Genomic DNA, 22412 nt, shown 5'->3' on the forward strand with positions numbered 1-22412 from the left:
TCAGCTCATGTGCAAATATATAAACATTGATTAATGACTCAAATTGAATAAATTTTAAAAAAATCAGAGCACCCCTCCCATTTGCAAAAATATTGCTCGCATTAGACTTGGGTGAACTCTGGTTTTAAAAATGTGAGAAAGCCCAAAGCATGTGCTCAAAAAGAATGAGATCATGAAAAAGTTGTACCAGTGTTGTATTATTTAAGGTTTGTGCTGAAATAATATAAATAAATCTTTGCTCCTTGATTACCAGGTGCAGAAAATAATTGGCTATATATTATAAAAAAACTGCTTTATCTGGACTTAGATAAGGTCCAATACTTAGCAATGACATCACTTATTTGTTAAAGAGTATTTAAAATGTAAACTAATAATTCATTACTAAATACCCTGACTGAACAAGTTGGACGCAACAACATAGGTCTAAACATCTCTGTAAGCTCTTTTGTAAATATTTTTAATCAAATACTCATGAGTGTTATTGTTTGGGTGTAATTATTGCATATTATTTTGGATTTTTAGACAGAGGAATTCAGCCTTCACCTTTAATAAAGGAATTTATGACTGAATTGGTGTCATGGTACTATCCTATATTATTATTCTAATATACACAGCTCCAAAACAAATTCCATCTATAATACTGCCCCTATTCATAGTTCAAGCTACCTCAAATGTAAAATTTCAATTTATCATAAGCAGGAAAGGAAGAATTCTTTGCAGTACCTTGCACAAGCAAAATGTTACTTATTTGCCCCCTATTTTTAAAAACCAGATTGCAATAACTGATCTTCACACAAAACCAGATGCCTCCTTCCTTCAAACTATTACTGAACGGCAACAGAAATGGCAAATTTCTCCCACTAACCCACTCCTAAGTTTCTCTTTATTCTTTCTATTAGCTAGGCTCCTAACTAAACTGAACAGGACTTCAGGAAAAGAAACTATATGGATAACAAATAGGACTAAAATGTTCTTGTTAAGAAGCCCCATACAATACATTGCCCTAAGAAAGTTTACCTTAAAAAGGTAATTCTAAAACAATCAGACTTCTAGCTTTCATAGAACTAGAGCGAAGGGCCAAGATCCTAATACCATGGAAGATTCTGACCACAGTCTTGCTCAGAATCTTTAACATATGCCCAGATAGAGCAGGCTTGGCCTGAGACCCAGCTAACAATGGACAAGATACGGCTAAAGGAGAGCAAAAAACAAACCTTAGTTTGTATAATTAGGCATAAAACAGAGCTGAGACAGAATAACCTTGAACGTAGAACAGTAACTGGGACTTCTCTTGAGTTATAGACCCATAACTCACTGAGAGGGGCCTCTAGGTCTGTTTCACAGTTCACAGACAGAGAACAGTGCCTCCTCCCTGAAGACCAACCTGGGTTCAGGGAAAGGTCTAACATGTCAGCATGAGTGATGGGGTCCTCCTCTCACAGATGTCAATCTGAGCCCAGAAAGGGGTGGCATTGATATGTATACTACTGCCAATGCTGGGTACTGCTTCTTGTTCTCTGTCTCAAGACCATGAATATGAATTACCTGCAGACAAACCTGTTGCAAGGTGCCACCCATCATTCCTAAAGACCTGCAATTGAAATTTACCCTACCTTCAAATAAGTTAAAACCCGAGGGATAACACCTGTGTATTAACAAACATGTAAACCTAAGCGATGGGCACGGCACTCATGTAATCTTTAGACTATTGGCATATTGTGTTCATTTGTTATTGTCTTGCTGTAGGAACCTATCCAGGGGCTCAGGAACTCCCATGCCATCACTCCTCTCTTTTGTTATTGGAAGTTTAACAAAAGCCTAATTATGGTTTTATGGATTTAAACTAGAAAAAAGTCTTACGTTTGAACATTTCCCTAGCCATGTTCAAAAATTAAATGTTATACCACTGTGCTATTGCAAACACTAATTCCAGACAAAAATCAAGCACAAAACAGCATGGTGGCTTTTTTTAAATTGTAATACACTGTGCTAACACATAAGAAAGCGTGCTCTATTTTCTACAGAATTAAAATTTAAAACCTTATCCCCATTGCTCCACCTTCTATTGCAATCATTTTTAGTTGTATTTAACTTTTAAAGTCAATGACATCACACAACAAAAACAAAGGAGGTCAAGTATTCAATAAATGAAGCACTGATACCTATAAGTTCTGCAATTGCACTGAAAGGCCAAGTGTGACTGGTAGAATTTGTGTGCAAGAACTTTGGACAAAGCTGAAACAAAAGAAAAAAAAAAGTTAGTGTTAGCTCAGTTTGTTTCCCTCCACAATATAAAGTGAAAGACAACATCTGTTAAATATTGTGACATTTACTGCAGCTATGTTATGCAACAAATGAGCAAATCATACTTAAATACTGGACTTGTTCTTCAGATTTTCTTATCAATATTCTTCAAGAAAGTAATAAGAACAGCAAGATTTAGCTCTATTTGTTGTGCTGAATTCTGGACTAAAGTCCTCAAGGTTATCCAACAAAGGTGGTTTCCGAAAGACTGTCAGATGCAACAAACTACAACCACATGCCCACGGACATCATGCAGCATCAGAAAAACCAAACCTCAGCTTTCCAGAACAACCCTCAAGCCCCTGAGCTAAGAGTAAATCTTCAGCTTTAAGTACTTCACAATACTTTTTCCTATACTACAAATGCTTTGCCAGTACAGCTATACCCAGAGACACTCCCCCCGCACCCCCATGCAGATGGATAGAGTATTTCAAGCTGAAGGGTAATATCACATTTCTCATTAGCTATGCTAAAAAAAAGTAACCTCTGCATAGTTGCATCTACACTTGAGTTCTTGCTGGAAAGGATATGTCGACAGGACTGTGTGTTTTTTCACACCCTTGACAGATACTTCTCCCAACAAAACTTTGCATACACTAAGGGCAGGGCTATGCTGCAGTGCCTCTCTCTAGTAACTGGGTCTATTTAATAAAGGCTTATTTACCCCCCTACTCAAAAAGCACCTTTATTTCAAGCAGCACTGACTCATGGTTTCCATTGTTAAGCTCCTAGTTTCTATCCCTACCAATGACCAGAACCCATTCTAGTGCAGACAAGCCCTAAGTGCAGGAAATGCAGGGAACCCATTCTAGTGCAGACAAGCCCTAAGTATGCATGATCTAGTTATTATGTTCATTATCTTGACAGATATAAAGTTCATGAAATTTTGCCAAGCAGAGCAAAATAGGGCTCTTGTAAATCAGCTTCCTGTTTACAGTATAAATTGTGATGCACAATCAGGTATTTTCTTCATGTAATTTGGTGATTTACAAAACATATACCCAACAAGCCTGTTTCCCTGAACAGGAGCATTAAATGGTACACAATCAATTCTACTACAGAAACCACAGGTAAAATATTTTTTGCTTATTTCTAGGACAAACTCTCAAGCCTAACTGGTTAATACGTTCTACATCTTTTTCTCTTGTCCCCCCTTTAACTTCAACACACATGGGCAGGTCTGCACAGCAAACCTGAAATGGCAGTGCTGCTGGGGCAAGTATTCTAAGCCCACAGGAATATTCATGTCAGCGCCTCATTAGGCTCTTCTGAAATCCCTCATTAACATGCCCCTTCCAAAAGAAGGGGGCTACCATGGCCAAAGCCTCAGTGATCACAGAACAGTCAGCTGAGTCGAACTCCCCCCTGTACATAACCAGGAGGTTTTCCGGAAGGCTATGGGGCCCCCTGGGGGGCCGCACTTCTGAACGCTGTTTTAGAGTCCGGAAGGGCACCTTCTGTACTCCAAATCATGTGACCTTATGCTAATGAGACCCAGGGAATTTACAGCCTTGCCTTATTAGCATATTTCAGGGCGTTTATTAGCGAAAGTGGCATGTGTAGAAACGACCTGACATGACAGCATGGAAGAAAAGGTCACAACACTTGACAAAACTGCCTCAATGACTGGACTGAGCATTAACAAAGAAAAGACCAAAACAATGAGGATCAACTAGTCCAACTCCATGACTACCACCACACTGGGTCGAATTGACCTGGAAGATGTGGACCAGTTCACCTGCTTGGGGAGTATTATGGACAGAGATGGAAGAATAAACAAGGGTATTGGTGCCAGGATAGGGAAAGCAACAGCTGCATTCAAGACTCTTCGTCCCATATGGAGTTCACAAACAATATCTGCGAAGACAAAACTATGGATCTTCAACACAAATGTAAAGCGTGCGCTCTTGTACGGATGCGAGACCTGGTGTACTACAACATATTCAAATCACAAGCTACAGACATTTAAATGACAAACTAGACAGATGCCTTCGGTACATCCTTGACATCAAATGGCAAGACTTGGTCACAAACGAGGAGCTCTGGAACAGAGCAGGACAAGACCTACTTGACGTTCAAATCAAGAGAAGGAAGTGGGGATGGCAAGGCCACACTCTCAGAAAGTCATCATCTAGCATAGTCCAAGCTCTCATGTGGAACCCACAAGGAAAATGCAAGAGAGGAAGACCTTGAACAAAATGGAAAAGGTCTACTGAGACTGAAGGACAACAACAAGGGTACTCCTGGAGCCAGCTAGAAGTTTTGTCTCGAGACAGTGAAGTGGAAGAGACTTGTAGATGACCTATGCTCCACTTGGAGTACAAGGGTTTTAGTCACAACACACACACACACACACACACACTTACTTGCCCTTCTCATGGGCAAGTCACTAGTGTTATAATACTGAAAGCAGGTCCAAACCCCACCTTTCCCTCTCGTAACATTCCTTATCCCATATGAATGTTAAGCTTATATGTAAAAATTGCTTTTCAAACAAACATGGAAGAGTTAAATGAAACCGAACGCACGTAACAGGAATGCACTCTTGGTGCCTTTTCTATTGATGAAACTCATTCACCATTCAGCATCACTTAAAGGTCTAACATGTCTTTGGTCTTGTCTTCACTGCAAGGTTAACTTGAGTTATACTTCAGTCTATCTTCACACACAAAACCTCTTAATTTGAATGTAGCAATGCTCTAACTCAAAACGGCAGGCCCAAGAGGAAGTATAGGCTAACACAAGTGAGCGCAGCTCATCAACTGCACAGTTAGTCTTCCATTCACCTGGTGCTGTCTACAGTAGGGGTTAGGGAAGTATAATTACAGCGCTCATGGGTGTGAACTTTTCACACACCTGAGAAATGCGGCTTTGCTAATGTAACTTTTCAGTACAGACCAGCCCTCACACAGGCTACATTAAATCATGTCTTTTCAGTTGTTGCTTCAGTCTCCATCTACACTTAAAAGTTGTGATAGCTTAAATGTACTGGACAAGAGGTGTGTGGGTTTGTTTAAACCAACATACTTATGTCAGCAAAAGCTTTAGTGAAGACATTTAGATTTCCAGACTGACAATGCACTTTACAACCAAGGTGAGGAATAACTATCATCATCTTTTCTGTCTGCCTAACACAAGAGAAGCAACGGGTGCAATGATAGCCTCTCTATGTAGCAGTCTTCCAATTTGACTATTCAACTCCATCAAATGCAAGGCCCTATGAAAGATCCTGCAATGCTCTGGCTGCCCGCCCAAAATTGATCAGTATCATGAACCTCTTGCAAGACAAAATGCAGGCCAATCGAAACAACTGAGGTAAGGACTGGAGTCAAACGATGATATGCGATAGCACCGACACTATCATACTCCAGGTTATTGAAGAAGGCCTCCCAAATGGAGAAGAAATAACCTACAGGGTGGATGTCATCTCTTCAATCTGGGCCACTTCAAGGCCAAGACCACGTCATCATCAGTGGTAGAACACCAGTACACTGATGTCAGCCCTACCTTGGAAGATGGCCTCCAAACAACTGTAAATGCTTTCACTACAGTCTCCCACACGTTGGGAATTCTTCTGAAAACAGGAAACACTAAAGTTCTCTTTCAGCCAACGCCTGCCATAATGTTACCCAAACCAACCTTCATGGCTGACGACCAAGTGCTGGAAAATGTTAACAGCTCCATAGGTCCAGCAGTGATAACACTCATGATGAAATCTGCCACTGAATCTTCAGTGCTGGTGAGGTTTATGAGGTTTTGCCTCAAGAGACAGACCAAGATCAACATCTACAATGCTACAGTAATCCCAATATTGATACACAGAACTGAAACCCGGACTCCACATGGAGGTTATATAAAATATCTGAAGAAATTCCACCAAAGGTATCTGAGGAGAACATTGGAGCATCATGTAGTAGAATGTTAGCTGCCGCCCCAACAGTGGCTCTTGTCAGTTTCCCTGCACTGCTGAGTGACAGGGATCTGGCAAATCAGAGCTGTGTTAACCCGAGATATGTACAACTCAAGTGCATGTATCTTGGGGGGTCTACTGTACAGAGACTAACACAGCTGCAACAATGCATGCAGTCTTGACTGTATGTTACATGAATGGCAAGCTTAACTTCTTTGTAAATTCTCTGTGTTAATGAACTATTTTTTTTTAAAATTAAGCAGGAGGAGATTCAAAAAGGGAGCTGGGACCTGAAAGAAAATGAGTGCCCTACTTCTGTTACAGCTGCACTTCAGTGGCATAAAATTATACTTGCCAGAGAAGTACAGTCCTTGACAATGAAGATTGTATGCATCAGCAGTTGCACTCTTCTACAAGAACAACCACCTCACCTACAACCACAGTCTATACTGCAGGAACACCAGTCCTGGAACTTTTCCTTGCAACAAAGCCCGATGCCAACTTTGTCCACATATCTGTTCTGGAGATAGCATCACTGGACCTAACCAGGTTATTCACAGAATCATGGACACATTTTCATGTTCCTCAACTAATACCATATATGCCATCATATGCCAACAATGCCCAGATGCTTTCTATATTGGACAGACTTCAAACTCTCTTAGAGAACAAGTAATGGGCATAGAACAGACATAAAAACACTCCTGATCCACAAACTGTTCAGTCACCACTTTAATGAAGTGGGCCATTATGTTAATGGCCTGAAAGTTTCCGTCTTACTGAACAAGAATTTTCACAACACTTTGGAAAGAGAGGCTGCTGAACTCTCTTTTATATTCAAATTTGACACATTAACACATGGTTTGAACTGGGATGGGAATTATTTAGGTTACTATAGGGGCTCTTTTGCATACTTGGCTTAATCTAATTCTTGATTACCCTCTGCCCCCCCGTTCTGCCCCTCTACTCTCTGATTTGCTCACCTTGATAATATTTTTCTGATTTGTCCATCTTGATCACTATTTTGGTTCACTGTGCCTTAAATATTGAGTCTGTGCTGGTATGGCTATGATCTGGAGAAGTGGGTCTGTCCCATGAAAGTTCATCACCTAATAAATTATTTTGTTGGTCTTTAAAGTGCTACTGGACTGCTTTTTTGTTTTGATAGTATATAGATTTTGATAGTATACAGACTAGCACGGCTATCTCTCTGTTACTCTTCTACAAGAAGAAATCTTTCCTATTGTAGGATATATGCTGCCAGAAAACTGGAGTTGCTGACAGAAAATCTGTCAACAGCTCCACATACAGTAGGGTCTCAACATTTGTGAGCTTAATGTTTGGAAATTCAATTATTTGTGTGGGCCGCTTCCCCTGGGGCTCTGGGGTGGGGAGCGCCAGTGGCTGGGCTCCAGGCAAGAGCCATATTAGCGAAATCCAACATGTGCGAGGGTTTTCATCACAGAATCCCCGTGAATGTTGAGACCCTACTGTACAACATTTTTATAGGACAAATCTGAGACAAAAATCATAGCTGTTGGTGGTGAAGATCTGGTCTACTGATAACCCTCTGTGCACAAACTTCCATTCAATTGTTAACTAAAAATTACAATGTATCCTAAATAGAGAATGATTCTAAACTGCACCAGGCTTGGTAACCACTTCCACCCCAGTAAGTTTTTATATGCACTTTTGTTGATCAATTGCTTTCCTCACCCCCACACAAAGTCAGGCTACCATGGATAAATTACAGCCAGATTCCAAATTAAAATTTATTTTAAAAAAAAGAACTACTAAGAATAGTCAAAGGGAACAAATATAAATGCTTAAGTAAAATTTTACTTTGAAAGCTTACCTACACATAGAAGGGAAAAAAATCCATCATTTCAGAATACAACCTTACCTACAGAGGTGACACGAGTGATTCTGTAATATACACAGGAGATATTGTAGGAGTTAAAGTATAAGATTTATTATAACTTATTTGCAGACAATACTTGAAACTTCTGAAGTTATCTTTCCCTGTTGCATCATGGGTAGATAAAAGGAAATACCTAACATGATGTTTGAAATACACAGAATATTGTACCCTGTGTCAGCTATCAGTATTTGATAGAGTCAAGATCCCAGATAATCAGGACCAATCAACTTACTGATCAGAAGCAAGGTCAATATGCTACTAATCTACAGAACACTGGCAAAAGGTATGTTTCCCCTCTCTTCCAATTTAATTAACTTAATTCTGCTTATCGCTATATTCCCCTTGTTTATGACCAACTGAAAATTCTGCAGATTCCATTCTATTAATACACACCTTACAAACTTTTTCTAGCTTTGTACTTAACATTCCAAATGAAAATTGTGCAGATCTCTGGGGTTTAATGGTACCTAGCACAGACTGCATATACAGCAAACCTCAAAAGAACACACATCTTACTTTTGACAGATTCTGCATGTACAAAGACCACAAATTACAACTTAAATACAAGTGAATTTCCACAATAAAGCTGAGCATGAAAACAAAGTATTCTGGAAAATTTTAATTAGTTCAATGCACTGTTTATTTGGGACTATAAATGTTTACCTTCCTTCATCTATTCAGGTCTATATTTTAAATAGGTTTCTGAATCTCCATCTTCCTAGTTAGGTTACTTTATAGACATACAAGTACCTTTATCAAGATTTCCATTCTAAAAAAATGTAGCAACTACAAATTAGGTTCCTGCTACAAACAATTAATAGAGCTATTTTTGTTTTGATCAGCTTTTACTTTACATCTGAATTGAGTTTAACTGCAATTGAAGTTTTAAAATCACTTTTCTTTTAGACATCAAGAATTTTACTATCCATTTTTAAATATCCAGAATTACAAAGTGATTTGGCCAACTGATTTTAGCCATCTCTCACAGAAACGACCGTGGACAAACTTAGCTGACACTATCACCATGTTCTCTGTGCCTCTGACTCCTTACTGAGTTAAGTCCACTTCTCAGGTCTCATGGAACCCTGCTACAGAAGACCCCCCCAAGACACAACCTGAGCTGTGTGTACCTCGGGCTAACATGACTGAGTGGTGGGGAGCTGGTACCTGATGCCAGCTCCCCGCCACTCAGAGGAGTAGGGAAACTGACTAGTGCTCAAGCACTGCTCAATCTCCCTGCTTCTGTCAGTGACAGCAGCCAAGAGACAGCTCCTGACAGGAGCAGCGCAAGTCAGGCTGCTGTCCCTGACAATGGCAGTTTCTCTGCTCCTGTTAGGGGCAGCCAGAGTCAGTCTACCACCCCTGATAGGAGCAGTTTCCCAGCTCTTGTCAGGGACAGCAGCCAAGACCCAGGCTGCCCCCCCAACAGGAGCCTGGAAACCACTCCTGTCAGGGATGGCAGCCTGACTCTTGGCTGCCGCCCCTGCCAGAAGTAGGGAGGCAGAGCCAAGAGTCAGGCTGCTGCCCCAACAGAAACAGGGAAACCGACTAGTGTATCAGCAGTGGTCAGTTTCCTCCATCCTGTGAGCAGTGGGCAGCCAGGAGCCAGGCTCTTGGCTGCCCACCAGGCACAGGAGACAGGAAACTGACCACAGCTGTGCTGGTCAGTTTCCTGGCTCCCCTGAGTTGCCTGAATTTTGACTTATGCAAGGTTGCAGAAGAACGCAACCCCTGTGTAAGTTGGAGGTCTACCGTATCCTGCCACACACAGAACAAGGTCCTAAACTACAGTAGCCTGTAGTCTGACTATACTTCCCAACAGATCTCCTGAGTTTGGTATCTACTGTTGTTCCTTTGGGAGCCTGTGACTTAACAGATTAGTGATCCAAAAAGAGTTTTTGTAAACTGTTCTTCAGTCGTGACCATAAGAACATAAAGCATAAAAAAACCACAAAGGTTTTTAAAAACAGAAGGTCTATAATCCTGTATTATTTAAATCCAAATTTTGTTGCTGAGACAGAAACTTTAAAGCTTTAGAGAGTTCTTTTTCAGATCCAGGAAAGATACTGAACCCTGGTCTACTCTACCAACTTGCGATTACAACCACCTCACTCAGCACTGCAATGACATTACTAACCAAACTTCCTGTGTAGACAGCATTATTCAATGGGAGGAAATGCTTCTCCCATTGAGGTGGCCACTGCCTCCTGGGGAGGCTGTGAATCTGAAGTGCACACAAGCACTCAAGACTACCATCACAGGTATAAACACAAGATAAAACAGGTAATTTAGCATAAATTGTTAGCAGTGGCCCACGGTGTCCAACCAGTTCTGAAGCTGTAGCCAATAAAGGCTACTTCTACAGTGAACTGGCCATATTATTCTGAAAATACTATTTCTTGTTCAAGCCAAAGAGCCACATGTGGCATGACTAGCATGTGGCACACGATGGTTCTAGTCATATGAAAAAAATGGGATTAGTGTCAGATTATAATAAATCTAAACAGCAGTGCCTTTATTGAAACCATGATTTTTAGTACCCAGCAAAATTACAAATTTAAGACCCCACACATATTTTGTGTATGTCATACAGGTTTCCTTTGAGGATAACAACTTAAGTCAAACAGTGATCGCCTCATGAAAAGCGTTCATCCCAGATGATATGGCATTTTTGTCTTTTACCCTTGTCCAAAAGAAGTTGATCCAATAATAAGAGATAATACTGCACCCTCGTTATCTCTCCAATACTGCCTGGCCTACACAGCTACAATACTGCAAATTATTTCAGTCCAGAGTGACAACACTGCACTACGGCAAATATGGGACACTTACCTCCAGAGACGCTCTACCATGTCAGAGCTCTTTGGCAATGGAGGCTGCTGCTCCAGAGTGAGGCAGTGGGCATGGGGGCTCCAAAGCCTCCCAACAGAAGGAGCAAAGGATGGGGCTCAGAAACCTCTTGTGGGAGGGAGGGGGATGTGCTGAGAATAGAGACTTCACAGCCTCCCAGTCAGGAGTTGGGTGGGTGGGGGGTGCACAGAACAGGGCAGCCGCCCCATGAAGGAGCTTCCCCACAGCAGGAGCTGCCTCGCTGAGATGCAAGGTGCCAGGGAACAAGGCATGGGGCGCCAGGCAATGGGGCAGCTTCCTCGTGGAGGAGCTCCCTGGCTATGGGGATGTTGCTCTGAGGCACAGGGTGACAGGGAACTAGGCAGCTGCCCTGCAGTGCAACTCCCTGGCAACAGGAGCTGCTGCCCTGAGACACTGTGCCAGGGAACAGAGCCTCACAAAATATGGGACAATTTCTCCATTTTCTTAAAGTCAGGACGACTGCGAGACAGCTTAAATAAGGGACTGTCCTGGGAAAAAGTGGATGGATGGTCACCCTATTTACACCCTTCCATCATCTGAGAGGGACCTTGCCCATTTCAAAAACCTGCAATTGTCTAGGTCTGTGTCAACAGATTTCCTCAGAAAAGCTTTCTGAAAACTGCTTCCACCAAAGGAGAAGCAAATCCTTTTAAATCAGTCAGTGTTTTTATTCTTCTTGGCCTCCCAATCTCAGGCTTCCTGCCCAAACCTGCCCAGGACCTTTATAGGCAAGAAGCATAAATACAGCCATACTGAATCAGACTATCTAGCCCAGTATCCCATCTTCTGACAGAGGTCAATGCCAGGAGCTCCAGAGGTAGATTAGGTGTTCTATTCATATCAAGCGATGCATCCCGTCACCCATTCCCAGCTTCTGACAGAGGTAATGGATACTGTTCCTGACCATCCTGGCTAAAAACCATTAATGGACGTATTTTCCACAACTTTACCTAGCAAAACAAAAAGCAGTCAAGTAGCACTTTAAAGACTAGCAAAATAGTTTATTAGGTGAGCTTTCGTGGGACAGACCCACTTCTTCAGACCATAGCCAGACCAGAACAGACTCAATATTTAAGGCACAGAGAACCAAAAACAGTAAGCAAGGAGGACAAATCAGAAAAAGATAATCAAGGTAAGCAAATAAGAGAGTGGAGGGGTAGGGGGGAAGGTCAAGAATTAGACTGAGCCAAGTATGCAGACGAGCCCCTATAGTGACTCAGAAAGTTCCCATCACGATTTAAACCATGTGTTAATGTGCCGAATTTGAATATAAAAGCCAGCTCGGCTGTTTCCCTTTCCAGAACAGTGCGATAATTCCTTTTCAGTAACACACATACCTTTAGGTCATTGACAGAATGCCCCATTCCATTAAAATGTTAACTAACTGGTTTGTGGATCTGGAGTGTTTTGATGTCTGTTTTGTGCCCATTGACCCTTTGTCTAAGGGAGTTAGAAGTCTGTCCAATATACAAAGCATCTGGGCATTGTTGGCACACAATGGCATATATGATGTTACTAGAGGAGCATGAGAAAGTTTATCTAGAAACTTTATCTAGCTCCTTTTTGAACCCTGTTAAAGTCTTTACTTTCATGACATCCTCTGACAAGGAGTCCCACAGGTTGACTGTGCACTGTGTGAAGAAACACATCATTTTATTTATTTTAAACCTATTAATTTAATTTGATGACCCTTAGTTCTTGTGTTATGAAAACAAAATTTCCTTACTTACTTTCTACACATCAGCCATAGCTTTATAAACCTTTATCAGAGCCTCTCTCACAATATATCTACGTAGCACCCTTGTTGTGAGAAACTATTCTGGAAGAGAGAGCTTATTTCAAAATAAAGCTTCTTCTCAAACTGCACTTCAAAATAACTGAGCAATAGTTCCAAAGAGCATCCAGACACAATAGTGCCCATTTTGAAACAGAACTACTGGACACATTATGGCTAATTTTTAAACAGGCTCTATTCCATGTCCACACAGCCCCTCTTTCAAAACAGGTGCTACTCCTTGTACAGTGAGGATCACCTGCTTTATGGGAATGGTTGCAAAGTTATTTCGAAATAAGGGCTGCTACTCTCTCCTCATACAACAGCCATTCCATAACCCTAACCGTTTTTGTTGTCCTTCTCTGAACGCTGTCCAATGTCATGGCAAAATCTGCAACCAAAGGCCTTCCGAAGGTCCCCTCTTAAACTCCCCACCCGACCTCTGAGGACGCCTCATCTTAAGGCATCGCATCGCCTTCCTGTTTCCAAACATACGAGGTGGCACCGCCCACAACAGCCACGCGCCGGCCATCCCCGCCGCCACAGCGGGGCGGAGCGCCAGGCCCCCGCGGCCAGCCTGACTTGAGGAAGCCCCTCCGCCGCCAGCCCAGCGCGGCGCTGCTCCTCCGTACCGCACCCCCGGCACCTGCCGGCTCCGCGCTGCTCTGGTTCCCGGGGACACCGGTTTCCCAGCCCAGGGGCAGGTCTCAACGCGCCCCTTCGCGCTCCGGCCCGGCCGGCAGCGGGACGGACGCGGGCGGGGTCCGACCCCGGCGCAGGGAGCCGCCCCCTGCTTGGGCCCCGGGGCGGGGTCCCCACAGACGGGGAGGGGCGGAAGAGACCGACTCAGCCCCACCCCCGGGAGCGCGGCCACCTGCCTGCCCGCCCGCCCGCTCGCTCGCTCGCTCACCGCGCTGAGGCGAATCCCGCTCTGGGTCTGCGCCGCCATCTTAGCTCCGCCGCAAAGCTAACGCAGCAGCGGAGCCGTCGTCCCGACCCGCGCCCGTCTCCGCCCCAGCGCTTCCGGGGCGGGGCCACCCATTTCCGGCCCCAGCTGGGGGCGGAACCTGAGCGCGAGGGAAAAGCCGCGAGGCGCCAGCCCCGCCCTCGCGTGGCTCCCTCCTCCGCCGGCTCGGGCGGGGTTTGCGGGGGGTCCGCGCTGAGTGTGACCGCCCCACCTCACGTGACAGCGGCAAAGCGGCTCGCGGCTCGCGGCTGCCCCCCCGCCCGGCTATAGGGAAACCGAGGCTCCGCCCCTCCGTGCTCAGGGGGCTCTCGTACCCACCGTCCGCCCTGCTCGGGACCCCCGCGCCTGCTGCCCCTGGCGCACATCTAGCTGCGCACACTGTGCCGCCGGGAGCACTCACACACGTGCTTTGCTCGCACACGCTGTGTACACACCACCCACGCATGCTCTGCTTACACCCCCTGTGGGTGCTCCCACCCACACAAGCTCTGCTCGCACATTTTGTACACACCCCCTGTGCACGCTACCTATACATGCTCTGCTCCCACACCCCGTGCATACCACCCAGCCATGCTCTGCTCGAACACCTTCTGTGCACACCACCCACACATGCTCTGCTCACACATCCTCCATACACGCTCTGTGCACCCGTGCCAACACATGCTCTGATCACACCCCCGTACACACACCCCCATTCACACATCCTGCATACACTCACCCGCTGCTCACATATCCTGTATATACACTGCCCATGTACACACCCTGTACACATCCACCTACACCAGAGGTGAGCAAACTTTTTTGGCCTGAGGGCCACATCTTGGTATGGAAACTATGGAGGGCTGGCTGCATCAGTGGTGGGGCACATGGAGGGTGGGGGCTCCAGCTGAGGGTGCAGACTCTGGCATGGGGTTGAGAATGAGGGGTTTGGGGTGACAGAGTGCTCTGGGCTGGGATTGAAAGGTTTGGAGGCCAGGAGGGCAAATGGGTCTGGAGCAAGAGGTTGGATATAGGGGTGGGCTCAGGGGTGTAGGACTGGGTGCCACTAACTTGAAGTGACTCCTGGAAGCAACAGCCTGTCTTTTGTAGCTCCCCCACAGAGGCAGGACTGTGTGATTCTGTGTGCTGCTCCCATTGTAAGCCTTGCGGCTCCCATTGGCCACAGATTCTGGATGCAGAGCCGGTGCTTGGGGCAGAGGGAGTATGCATAGCCCCCTGGCTGTCCTTGCTTCCAGGAGTCATGCAGTCACTGTGCACAGAGCAGAGCAAGAAAAGATCCTGACCCTGCTCCTCAGCTGAAGCACAGTAGCAGGGAAAAATCCTAATCCCACCCTCTGGCAGAAACTTGAGGGTGGGTTAAAAGGTTTGATGGGCCAGATACAGCTTTTAGCCTGCTGTAGTTTGCCCACCCAAGACCAGCACAAATCCTCATCATATACCCACCCTGTACATACCCACGTGGTGCATGCACACACCCTGTAAGCACCTACCTTCACATCTCCAGCACGCACTCACCCTGTACATGCTCACCCACACATCCCCTGCATGCAAGCAGGCAAGTTTGCTTGCAGCCTGCTACTGTTGGCTCATTACAGTTAATTAGATGAATATATTTTCTTTAAAAAAATTCAGGCCCGCAAGAAGAAAAGGGGACAGAGGTCTAGCACTTATTGATGATGGTTTCCAGTGGTGGTGGGAGTGCTGTCACAACAATATTGTGTCAGGCTTTCTCCTTATGGTAGCTTGCTGCTCACTGGCTTTTCTTGGCAGAGGCAGTTCCCAGCTGCAGGGTGAGCTGTGGTCTTGCTGAGTTCTGAGGACCTAAAACATAAGACACAGGCCTGGTGTAATGTGAGCGAAATACAGGACCTGCTCACAGACTTTGGCATGAACAGGCCTCAGAGTGCAGAAACAGTGATTGGTATTAGGCACAGGCTGTACACACATTCCAAAAAGATGCTAACAAGACCTCGTTAAGAAACATCTTAGTACTGACACACTTCCCACAGATGAGAGGGACATACCAGTCCAGGTACAGAACAATGCCTAAGGTGACAGCATGATGGAGAAAGATGTTCTGATTGAACCAGCAGGTGCAAGGAAATGGGTGGTGTCTAGGTAAGGTCAGAGGTAGCAACCTGGTAGGTCAGGAGTGATGTGTAACCTGTTGTGTGTAAAGATGTGTTTTGGAGAGGCTGTTTTTCCCAGCCTAGGGTGCAGTGGGAAATACCACTGACTGAGCTGAGTCCGTTATCGGGGGTACATATGCACAGTGGTTCAGTAGAGTCTGCTGACAACGATTACTGTACTACTTTTGACAATAAAGCTGGCCTGGTGTCTTTGATCCTCTCGCTCACAGCTTAATTTTGCTTGATATTAGCAGTTTTGACCCTTGTCCGCCAGGCCTCATACCAGGCTTGTGGCTTATGTTCTATGTTCATCTGACTATACAGACCCTGCTGCTGGGTGAGACGTAAGGTGAATGTGCAGGATATGTCTGCGGCTGAACACCTACACCGCTCATGCTTTATGCAAAATGGGTTGTGAATATAAATATGCATAACTCAGAAATGCTTTAAAGGAGATGTGGCTTATGATCTACAATTTTTAATGTTATAACCTGCAGGATCTATGAGTATTGCCTACATATTTCTATACCAAATGTTTGTCTCTGTAAAGACCTCAACAGGAGGTGTGGCTACCCTATTGTGAGAGGATAGCAGTACTTAGCCAATTTCATGGGTGTTAATCCACATCTGAAGACAGATGAATGGGACAGGGAATGGGTGCCTAAAAAGGACTTGGACAGGTGACCTACTCCTGTGACAGTCTCGGTCTTGGAGTATACTCTTACACAAAGAGAACACTGACATACCTGTACACAGAGAATAGTCCTATGCACAAAAAAAGAGAGAGAAACCTGACTTCTCTCATTTATATACTCTCAGGTGTTATAAACAACTCCAATGGGTTGTTTGTTTTGTTATGTAACAGGACTACCTCTCTGTTACGATGGACTGCGCTGTGTCTCATTGAATCGAAACTGAACGAACAAGACAGTGATTGAAACTAAGAGACCTGACTCACCCCCACCCCGTTGTTGTAATTAGTAGAGGTACTGCTATTTAGTTAATACTTGAAATAGCAGCACACTCCAACTGGACATACAGTTTAAAATTGTGAAACCTACTCCTGGTTTAGTGGGCATGCACTTTCCTTTCCTAATTGAGAATGGAAGGAAAAGCAAGTAGCAAGTTTGTCTGAATATTTTGCCTGGTGGCTGTCATGTAAAACTATGAGTTTGGGTGAGGGAAACTATAGAGATCCTGTTTAACACATTTCTCGCGGGAAGGAGAGAATCACAAAGGAGAGAGATGCCCATTTGTCCCAAATGAATGCAACAAATCTTTCTTCTGCAGAAATAAAGGCCCTGCCTTGTTACAAAATGCGTTTGCTTGCAGGTTCACTGTCCAATACGTGAACTTGGTGAGCACAGTGCTGGCAATGCAAAAACAAAGCACTCCTATGTACTAAGTAGTCATGTAAACACTTTCCAGAAGGCAGTACCGGAATACCTCACTACAGGGTTATGATGTAAACACACTGACACCCCCACCCCTAAAGATAAAGACAATGTCAGGGTCATGGATAGAGCAGGTGACCCCCTGCTACTGCCTGTGCTGCCACCTGTCACCCTGCCCCAGATAATCTTCAGCCTCATTGGTTGGAAAGGGAATGAGAAGTCAAGGTGGGGGTTGGAGAGTGGGGGGTGAAGTCTGTGGTGCAGGAGGAGAGAGGGGCCCCACACGGGGACGCAGGCTTGCTCCAGGCTGTCCCCCTTGAGGCAGTGGTGTTTTGGGGAGTTTGACTGGAGCTCACAGTTTGGGCTGTCTAGTCAGAGTTAATGCAGCACACAGCAAAAACACCGGCGCATGCTATTACTTACCACAGTCATTTTTTGTTTGAGACATCTGCCAACCCCTCAGTTGGGATACAAATACCGGTATTGGAGTTATGGTTTTGAATTTGATTGTCATCCCATAGCTTTGTTGCTTATATGGCTGAACTCCTTCTGGAGCTTGTATTTTTTTTAAATCAAATTTACACTAGGTATCTAATGAAACCTTTACTTCGTAATTTGTTGTACAGACAAGACCAATGTGTTTATTGAAAAAACTTTGTTTACATAAATAGACTGGTCCAGTTTTCAACAAGTGACTTTGAACTATTATTGCGGTAGAAAGCTGGCAACTGTTGATAGCTTCTTACCAATGAATGTTTGTTTCAGTGTTGCTAAGAGGTAAAAGGCTGGATCTTGAAAAACATGAAAACTGTGTTACTTCATTTAGGGACAGCCCACAAACACTTTATACATGCCCACACATATCCTCTGTATGTACACACCCACACTGTGTCTAAAAACTCTTCAACACCAATTGACAAAAGGGTTACAACAATGTCCTGAATTTAGTACATACATATTGGCTCATCAAAGAGTGTTACGTGAGCTCTCAAATGAAGGCCAGAGTCATACTGATTATTAATATATTTATGAAATGCACATACAGAGAAGTTATGCATATACCTGAAAATATTTTCTTAGTGTGTATCAATGGATGAATCACCAGCATTGATGAAAATCAGGTATACTGTCAGACAAGGGATAGGTATTTTACCTGTTCACATGTGCACTGTGGCTTTTATAACTAATCTGAAATGTATCAGGAGGCCAGAGAAGGAAGGCGTGATACAATCTGGAGTGGTACGGGACTGTGAGTGCCTACCTTAGGTTTAGGTTTGGCAACTTTTTAATAGTAGAAAACTGAACAGCCTTGCCCTACCCCTTCCTTGAGGCTCTTCCACTGCTCACTTAATTTCTTTCCTTCCTCCCTCCCTTTTCCACACCCTTGCTCACTTTCACCTGGCTGAGGTGGGGGTTGTGGTATGGGAGGGGATATGGGCTCTGGGGCTGGGATATGGGCTCTGTGGTGGGTTGAGAAATGAGGGGTTCAGGTTGCAGGAGGGGGCTCTGGGCCGGTGAAGGGTAGGGTTACCATATAAAAAAGGGGGCTCCCCTAAGAGGGAGCGTATCTGTATATACCAACTCACATTGTATTAATGTGAGTTGGTGGATAGTGATACAGATACACTCCCTCTCGGGGTGCCCCCTTTTTTGAAAGGTCAAATGTGGTGACTCTATCGCAGGGGTGGGGGGAGTGCAGGAAGAGGTGACCTCCAGCTGGTTGTGAAGGCTCTTGGGTGCGGCCAGGGATGAGGGTTTGGGAGGGGGCCCTGGGCAGGAGGTGAGACTGAAGGGTTTGGAGTATGAGAGGGGGTGGGGACTCAGGGCTGAGGCAAGGGGGTTGCGGGGTAGGAGGGTGAGAGCTGTGGCTGGGGTGCAGGCTCTGTGGTAGGGGCAGGCATGAGGGGTTTGGGTGAAAGAGGGGGCTCCAGGCAGAGAGGTATGGCCCAGGGTACGTAGTCTGGGAGGGAGCTTCAGTCTGAGGCGGGGGCTTGGGGTGTAGGAGGGGGTTTGGGCTCTGGGTGGGGGAGCTCCTGGCGGGGGAAGAATTTTAGCATGTGGGAGTGGGTGAGGGCGCCAGCTGGGGATGTGGAGTGTGGTAGGGGGTTCAGCTGAGGCAGGGGTTGGGGTGCAACCAAGGGTGTTCAGCAGAGCCACCTGGTCCATAGGATGCCGTGGGGCAGCCACCCCAGGCACTGCATTTTGGGCAGGCCTGCACTTCAAGGGGACAGGGAAGGATTGGTGTCTGCAGCAAGCATTCCCCCCAGGCCCCCCACCTATTTCTTTTTTCTGCACCCCTGGGCTCCAGCTGCTCAGTTGCAATTTGTTCTTCCAGAGCTGAAGTGGTGGCTCTGCCCCAGGAAAACTCATCGCCTCATGAATGATTTTGTTAGTCTTGTAAAGTGCTATAGGACTGGTGGTTTGTTTTGTTGTTCTTCTGGCTGCTGGTTTTGCCTCCTGGCTGCCACAGGCTCCTCGTGCTCCACTTCTTCAGTAGTGTCACTCCAGCAGTCAGCCTGCACAGGGCAGTCTGACTTCCCCTGCCCGTGCCCTTCCAGGCTGCAGCCTTGGAGGTACACACCTTTCCCTTTTCTAGCCATGGGACCAGTCCAGGCAGCCCCCTTCTAGCACAGATGAGTGCCAGCGGGCAGTCTCCATCAGGGCCCCGGGCCCATAGCCAAAAACTGGTGTCTCGCCCTATGCTCCACATCTCCCCCTTTCTCTGCCCTTTCTCCCCTCTCCCAGCACTGGATGTGTGCGTGGGGGAGGGGGTGGATGCTCTTCCCACCACACTCCAATCCAGGGGGCAGCTCTTTTCACTCCCAGCCTCAGGGTCCCCTGTGCCCTTTTCAGCACTCCCACTTCAGGCTCCAGCCTTAGAGCTCCCCTCTTGGCAGTATCAGACCAAAGGGACCACCAGGGAACAAGGCAGCTGCCCCATGGCAGAGTTTGCTGGCAGTAGGGGCTGACACCATGGGGTGCCAGGGAATGGGGCAGCTTCCTCATGGAGGAGCTCCCCTGCAGAAGGAGCTGTTGCCCTGAGGCACAGGGCACCAGATAACAGGGCAGCTTCCCCACAGAAAAGCTCTCTGGCTGTGGGGTTGTTGCTCCAAGGCTCAGGGTGTCAGGGAACTGGGCAGCTGCCCTGCAGTGGGGCTCTCTGGCAGCAGAGGCTGCCACCCTGAGACACTGGGTGCTAGGGAACAGGAGCCCCACAAAACATGGGGCAATTTGCCCATTTTCTTAAAAAAGTCAGGACACCTGTGATACAGCTTAAATAAGGAACTATCCCAGGAAAAATGGGACAGATGGTCACCTTTCATGACTGGTACGTGCACAAAAATGGGATATACAAATTCATGGGATTGTAACTAAAATTGATACCTTATGGGACCTGTTTTGCATAAATCATCTTTGATTTATAATATAATACTAACATATGGAGATACACATCTCATAGAGCTGGCAGGGACCTGAGGAGGTCATTGAGTCTAGTCCCCTGCTCTTTTGGAAGGACCAAGTACCATCCCTCACAGGTTTTTTGTTTTTTTTTAAATTTTTTTGCCCCAGATCCCTAAATGGCCCCCTCGAGCACTGAACTCATAACTTTAGCTTAGTAGGCCAATGCTCAAACACATTCACACCCATAAGCCAGTTTTCATAAGGCATGAAAATTGACAGTGTTTCAACCAGCCTTGCCTGAACCCACTGGAGAGACCTTTGGGAGAGTTAAGCTTCTTTATGCAAAAGAGTAACTTGTATGCTCTGTTCTGGCAGTGTCCTCTAAGGCTATTAGAGACATCAGATGGGTGAGGTAATATCTTTTAGTGGACCAACATTTATTGGTGACAAAGGGAAGCTGGTCCCTCTCATCAAAAGGGGTTGGGCCAATAAGCGATATTACCTCACCCACCTTATCTTTCTGAGAGTAACATTGTGTGTCTAGAAATCATGTTATCATTTTGTTTATTACATAACCCTGTTTCTAGTAGTCTAATCATTACTAAGCTATGTTTTTTGATGATAAGCATTTCTATTTTCACTGTAAATGCGTCTGTGACAAAGGGTTAAGCTAAGTGCTGTCTCTGAGCTGCATATTCCAAGCTGGTGTATAAAATGTGCCCTTGGGACCTTGTAGGGAATGCTCTGAGAATGTGGGAGTAGGGGCATGCCTGCGCAGATAGAGAAGGGAGTTGGAAGATAGGGTTTGTGCTGCCAGAGACTGTAGGTTCTCAGAAGCTGATCCTTAGCTGGTAGAGACCAAAATCCTACATGTGATGGCACCAGGTGGGGAGGTACCTTAAAAACCTGGGTACTCTTGGAGCACCATGTCTGCACCTGTATATTCCCTCTATACACCCCACATGCATGCACGTGCACACACAGACACATACACACACACAGTGCAGACCCCCAGAGGGAACAGCTCCAGGAACAGCCAATAGCATGTGAAACTGTAGCCCATAGGGCTAGCTTGGCTTTATTATTTTCAGCAGCAATGCTGGGAGCCTACAGGCCTGTATGCTGTAAAAATGTTGAGCAGTTTTAACATAAAGGTTGAAGCCTGTGAACTTTCACACAGATAAATGGCCTAGTGGAAAACGCCAAGAATTGGGAAGCTGAAAACAGAGAGTTTAAAGGGAACTTCTGTAACACATAAATCCGACCACCTGGGTGTCATACCAGCAAATGAACAACATAACAATAACAGATACATGAGCTTCATCCTCAGATACTTAACCACAAAAGGGCCATGGTAAGAAATTGATGTACAGGAGAGTCTCACAAATTCAATTGTTCATGAGTGGCCAAGCAGCCGCTTCCCCCAGGGCTCCAGGCAGGAGTGCTAGCAGCCGCCACTTCCCCAGGGCTCCGGGTAGGAGCACCAGCAGCTGCCGCTTCCCCCAGGACCCCGGCCACCTCCCCGCATTCGGAAAAAATCTACATTCATGAGGGTTCTATAGACAGAACCCTTGCACATGTTGAGACCCTATTGCATATGATCAGTTAAGCTCACTGATCTGTTTTATAGCAGGATATGCCCACATGAGTGAGGTGAGGGGAAACAAAGAAAGAAAAGGGGAGAAACCTCTACTGAATATGCATCAAACATAGTGGCATCAGCACAATGTATTATACAAC

The 22412-nt window shown here is 45.5% G+C and overlaps 1 protein-coding gene across 3 annotated transcripts in view; it reads right to left on the reverse strand.

Annotated features, from left to right (window-relative positions):
- Nucleotides 1–13817, reverse strand: part of MORC3 (MORC family CW-type zinc finger 3) — a 55781-nt gene extending 41964 nt beyond the window's left edge. The window contains exons 1-2 of one of the 3 annotated variants that reach the window (XM_074996330.1): nucleotides 13691–13817; nucleotides 2163–2235 (exon numbers count right to left, since the gene is read on the reverse strand). In XM_074996330.1, the coding sequence (XP_074852431.1) occupies nucleotides 2163–2235; nucleotides 13691–13729 (112 nt within the window). In that variant the 5' untranslated portion in view covers nucleotides 13730–13817. Of the gene's footprint in view, nucleotides 1–2162; nucleotides 2236–12736; nucleotides 12762–13412; nucleotides 13458–13690 lie in introns of those variants that run through there. The other 2 variants (XM_074996352.1, XM_074996341.1) reach the window with 2 other exon arrangements.
- Between the last annotated feature and the right edge of the window lie 8595 nt (nucleotides 13818–22412).

Source organism: Carettochelys insculpta, chromosome 1 (genome assembly GCF_033958435.1).
Source record: "Carettochelys insculpta isolate YL-2023 chromosome 1, ASM3395843v1, whole genome shotgun sequence".
Lineage (NCBI taxonomy): Eukaryota > Metazoa > Chordata > Testudines > Carettochelyidae > Carettochelys > Carettochelys insculpta.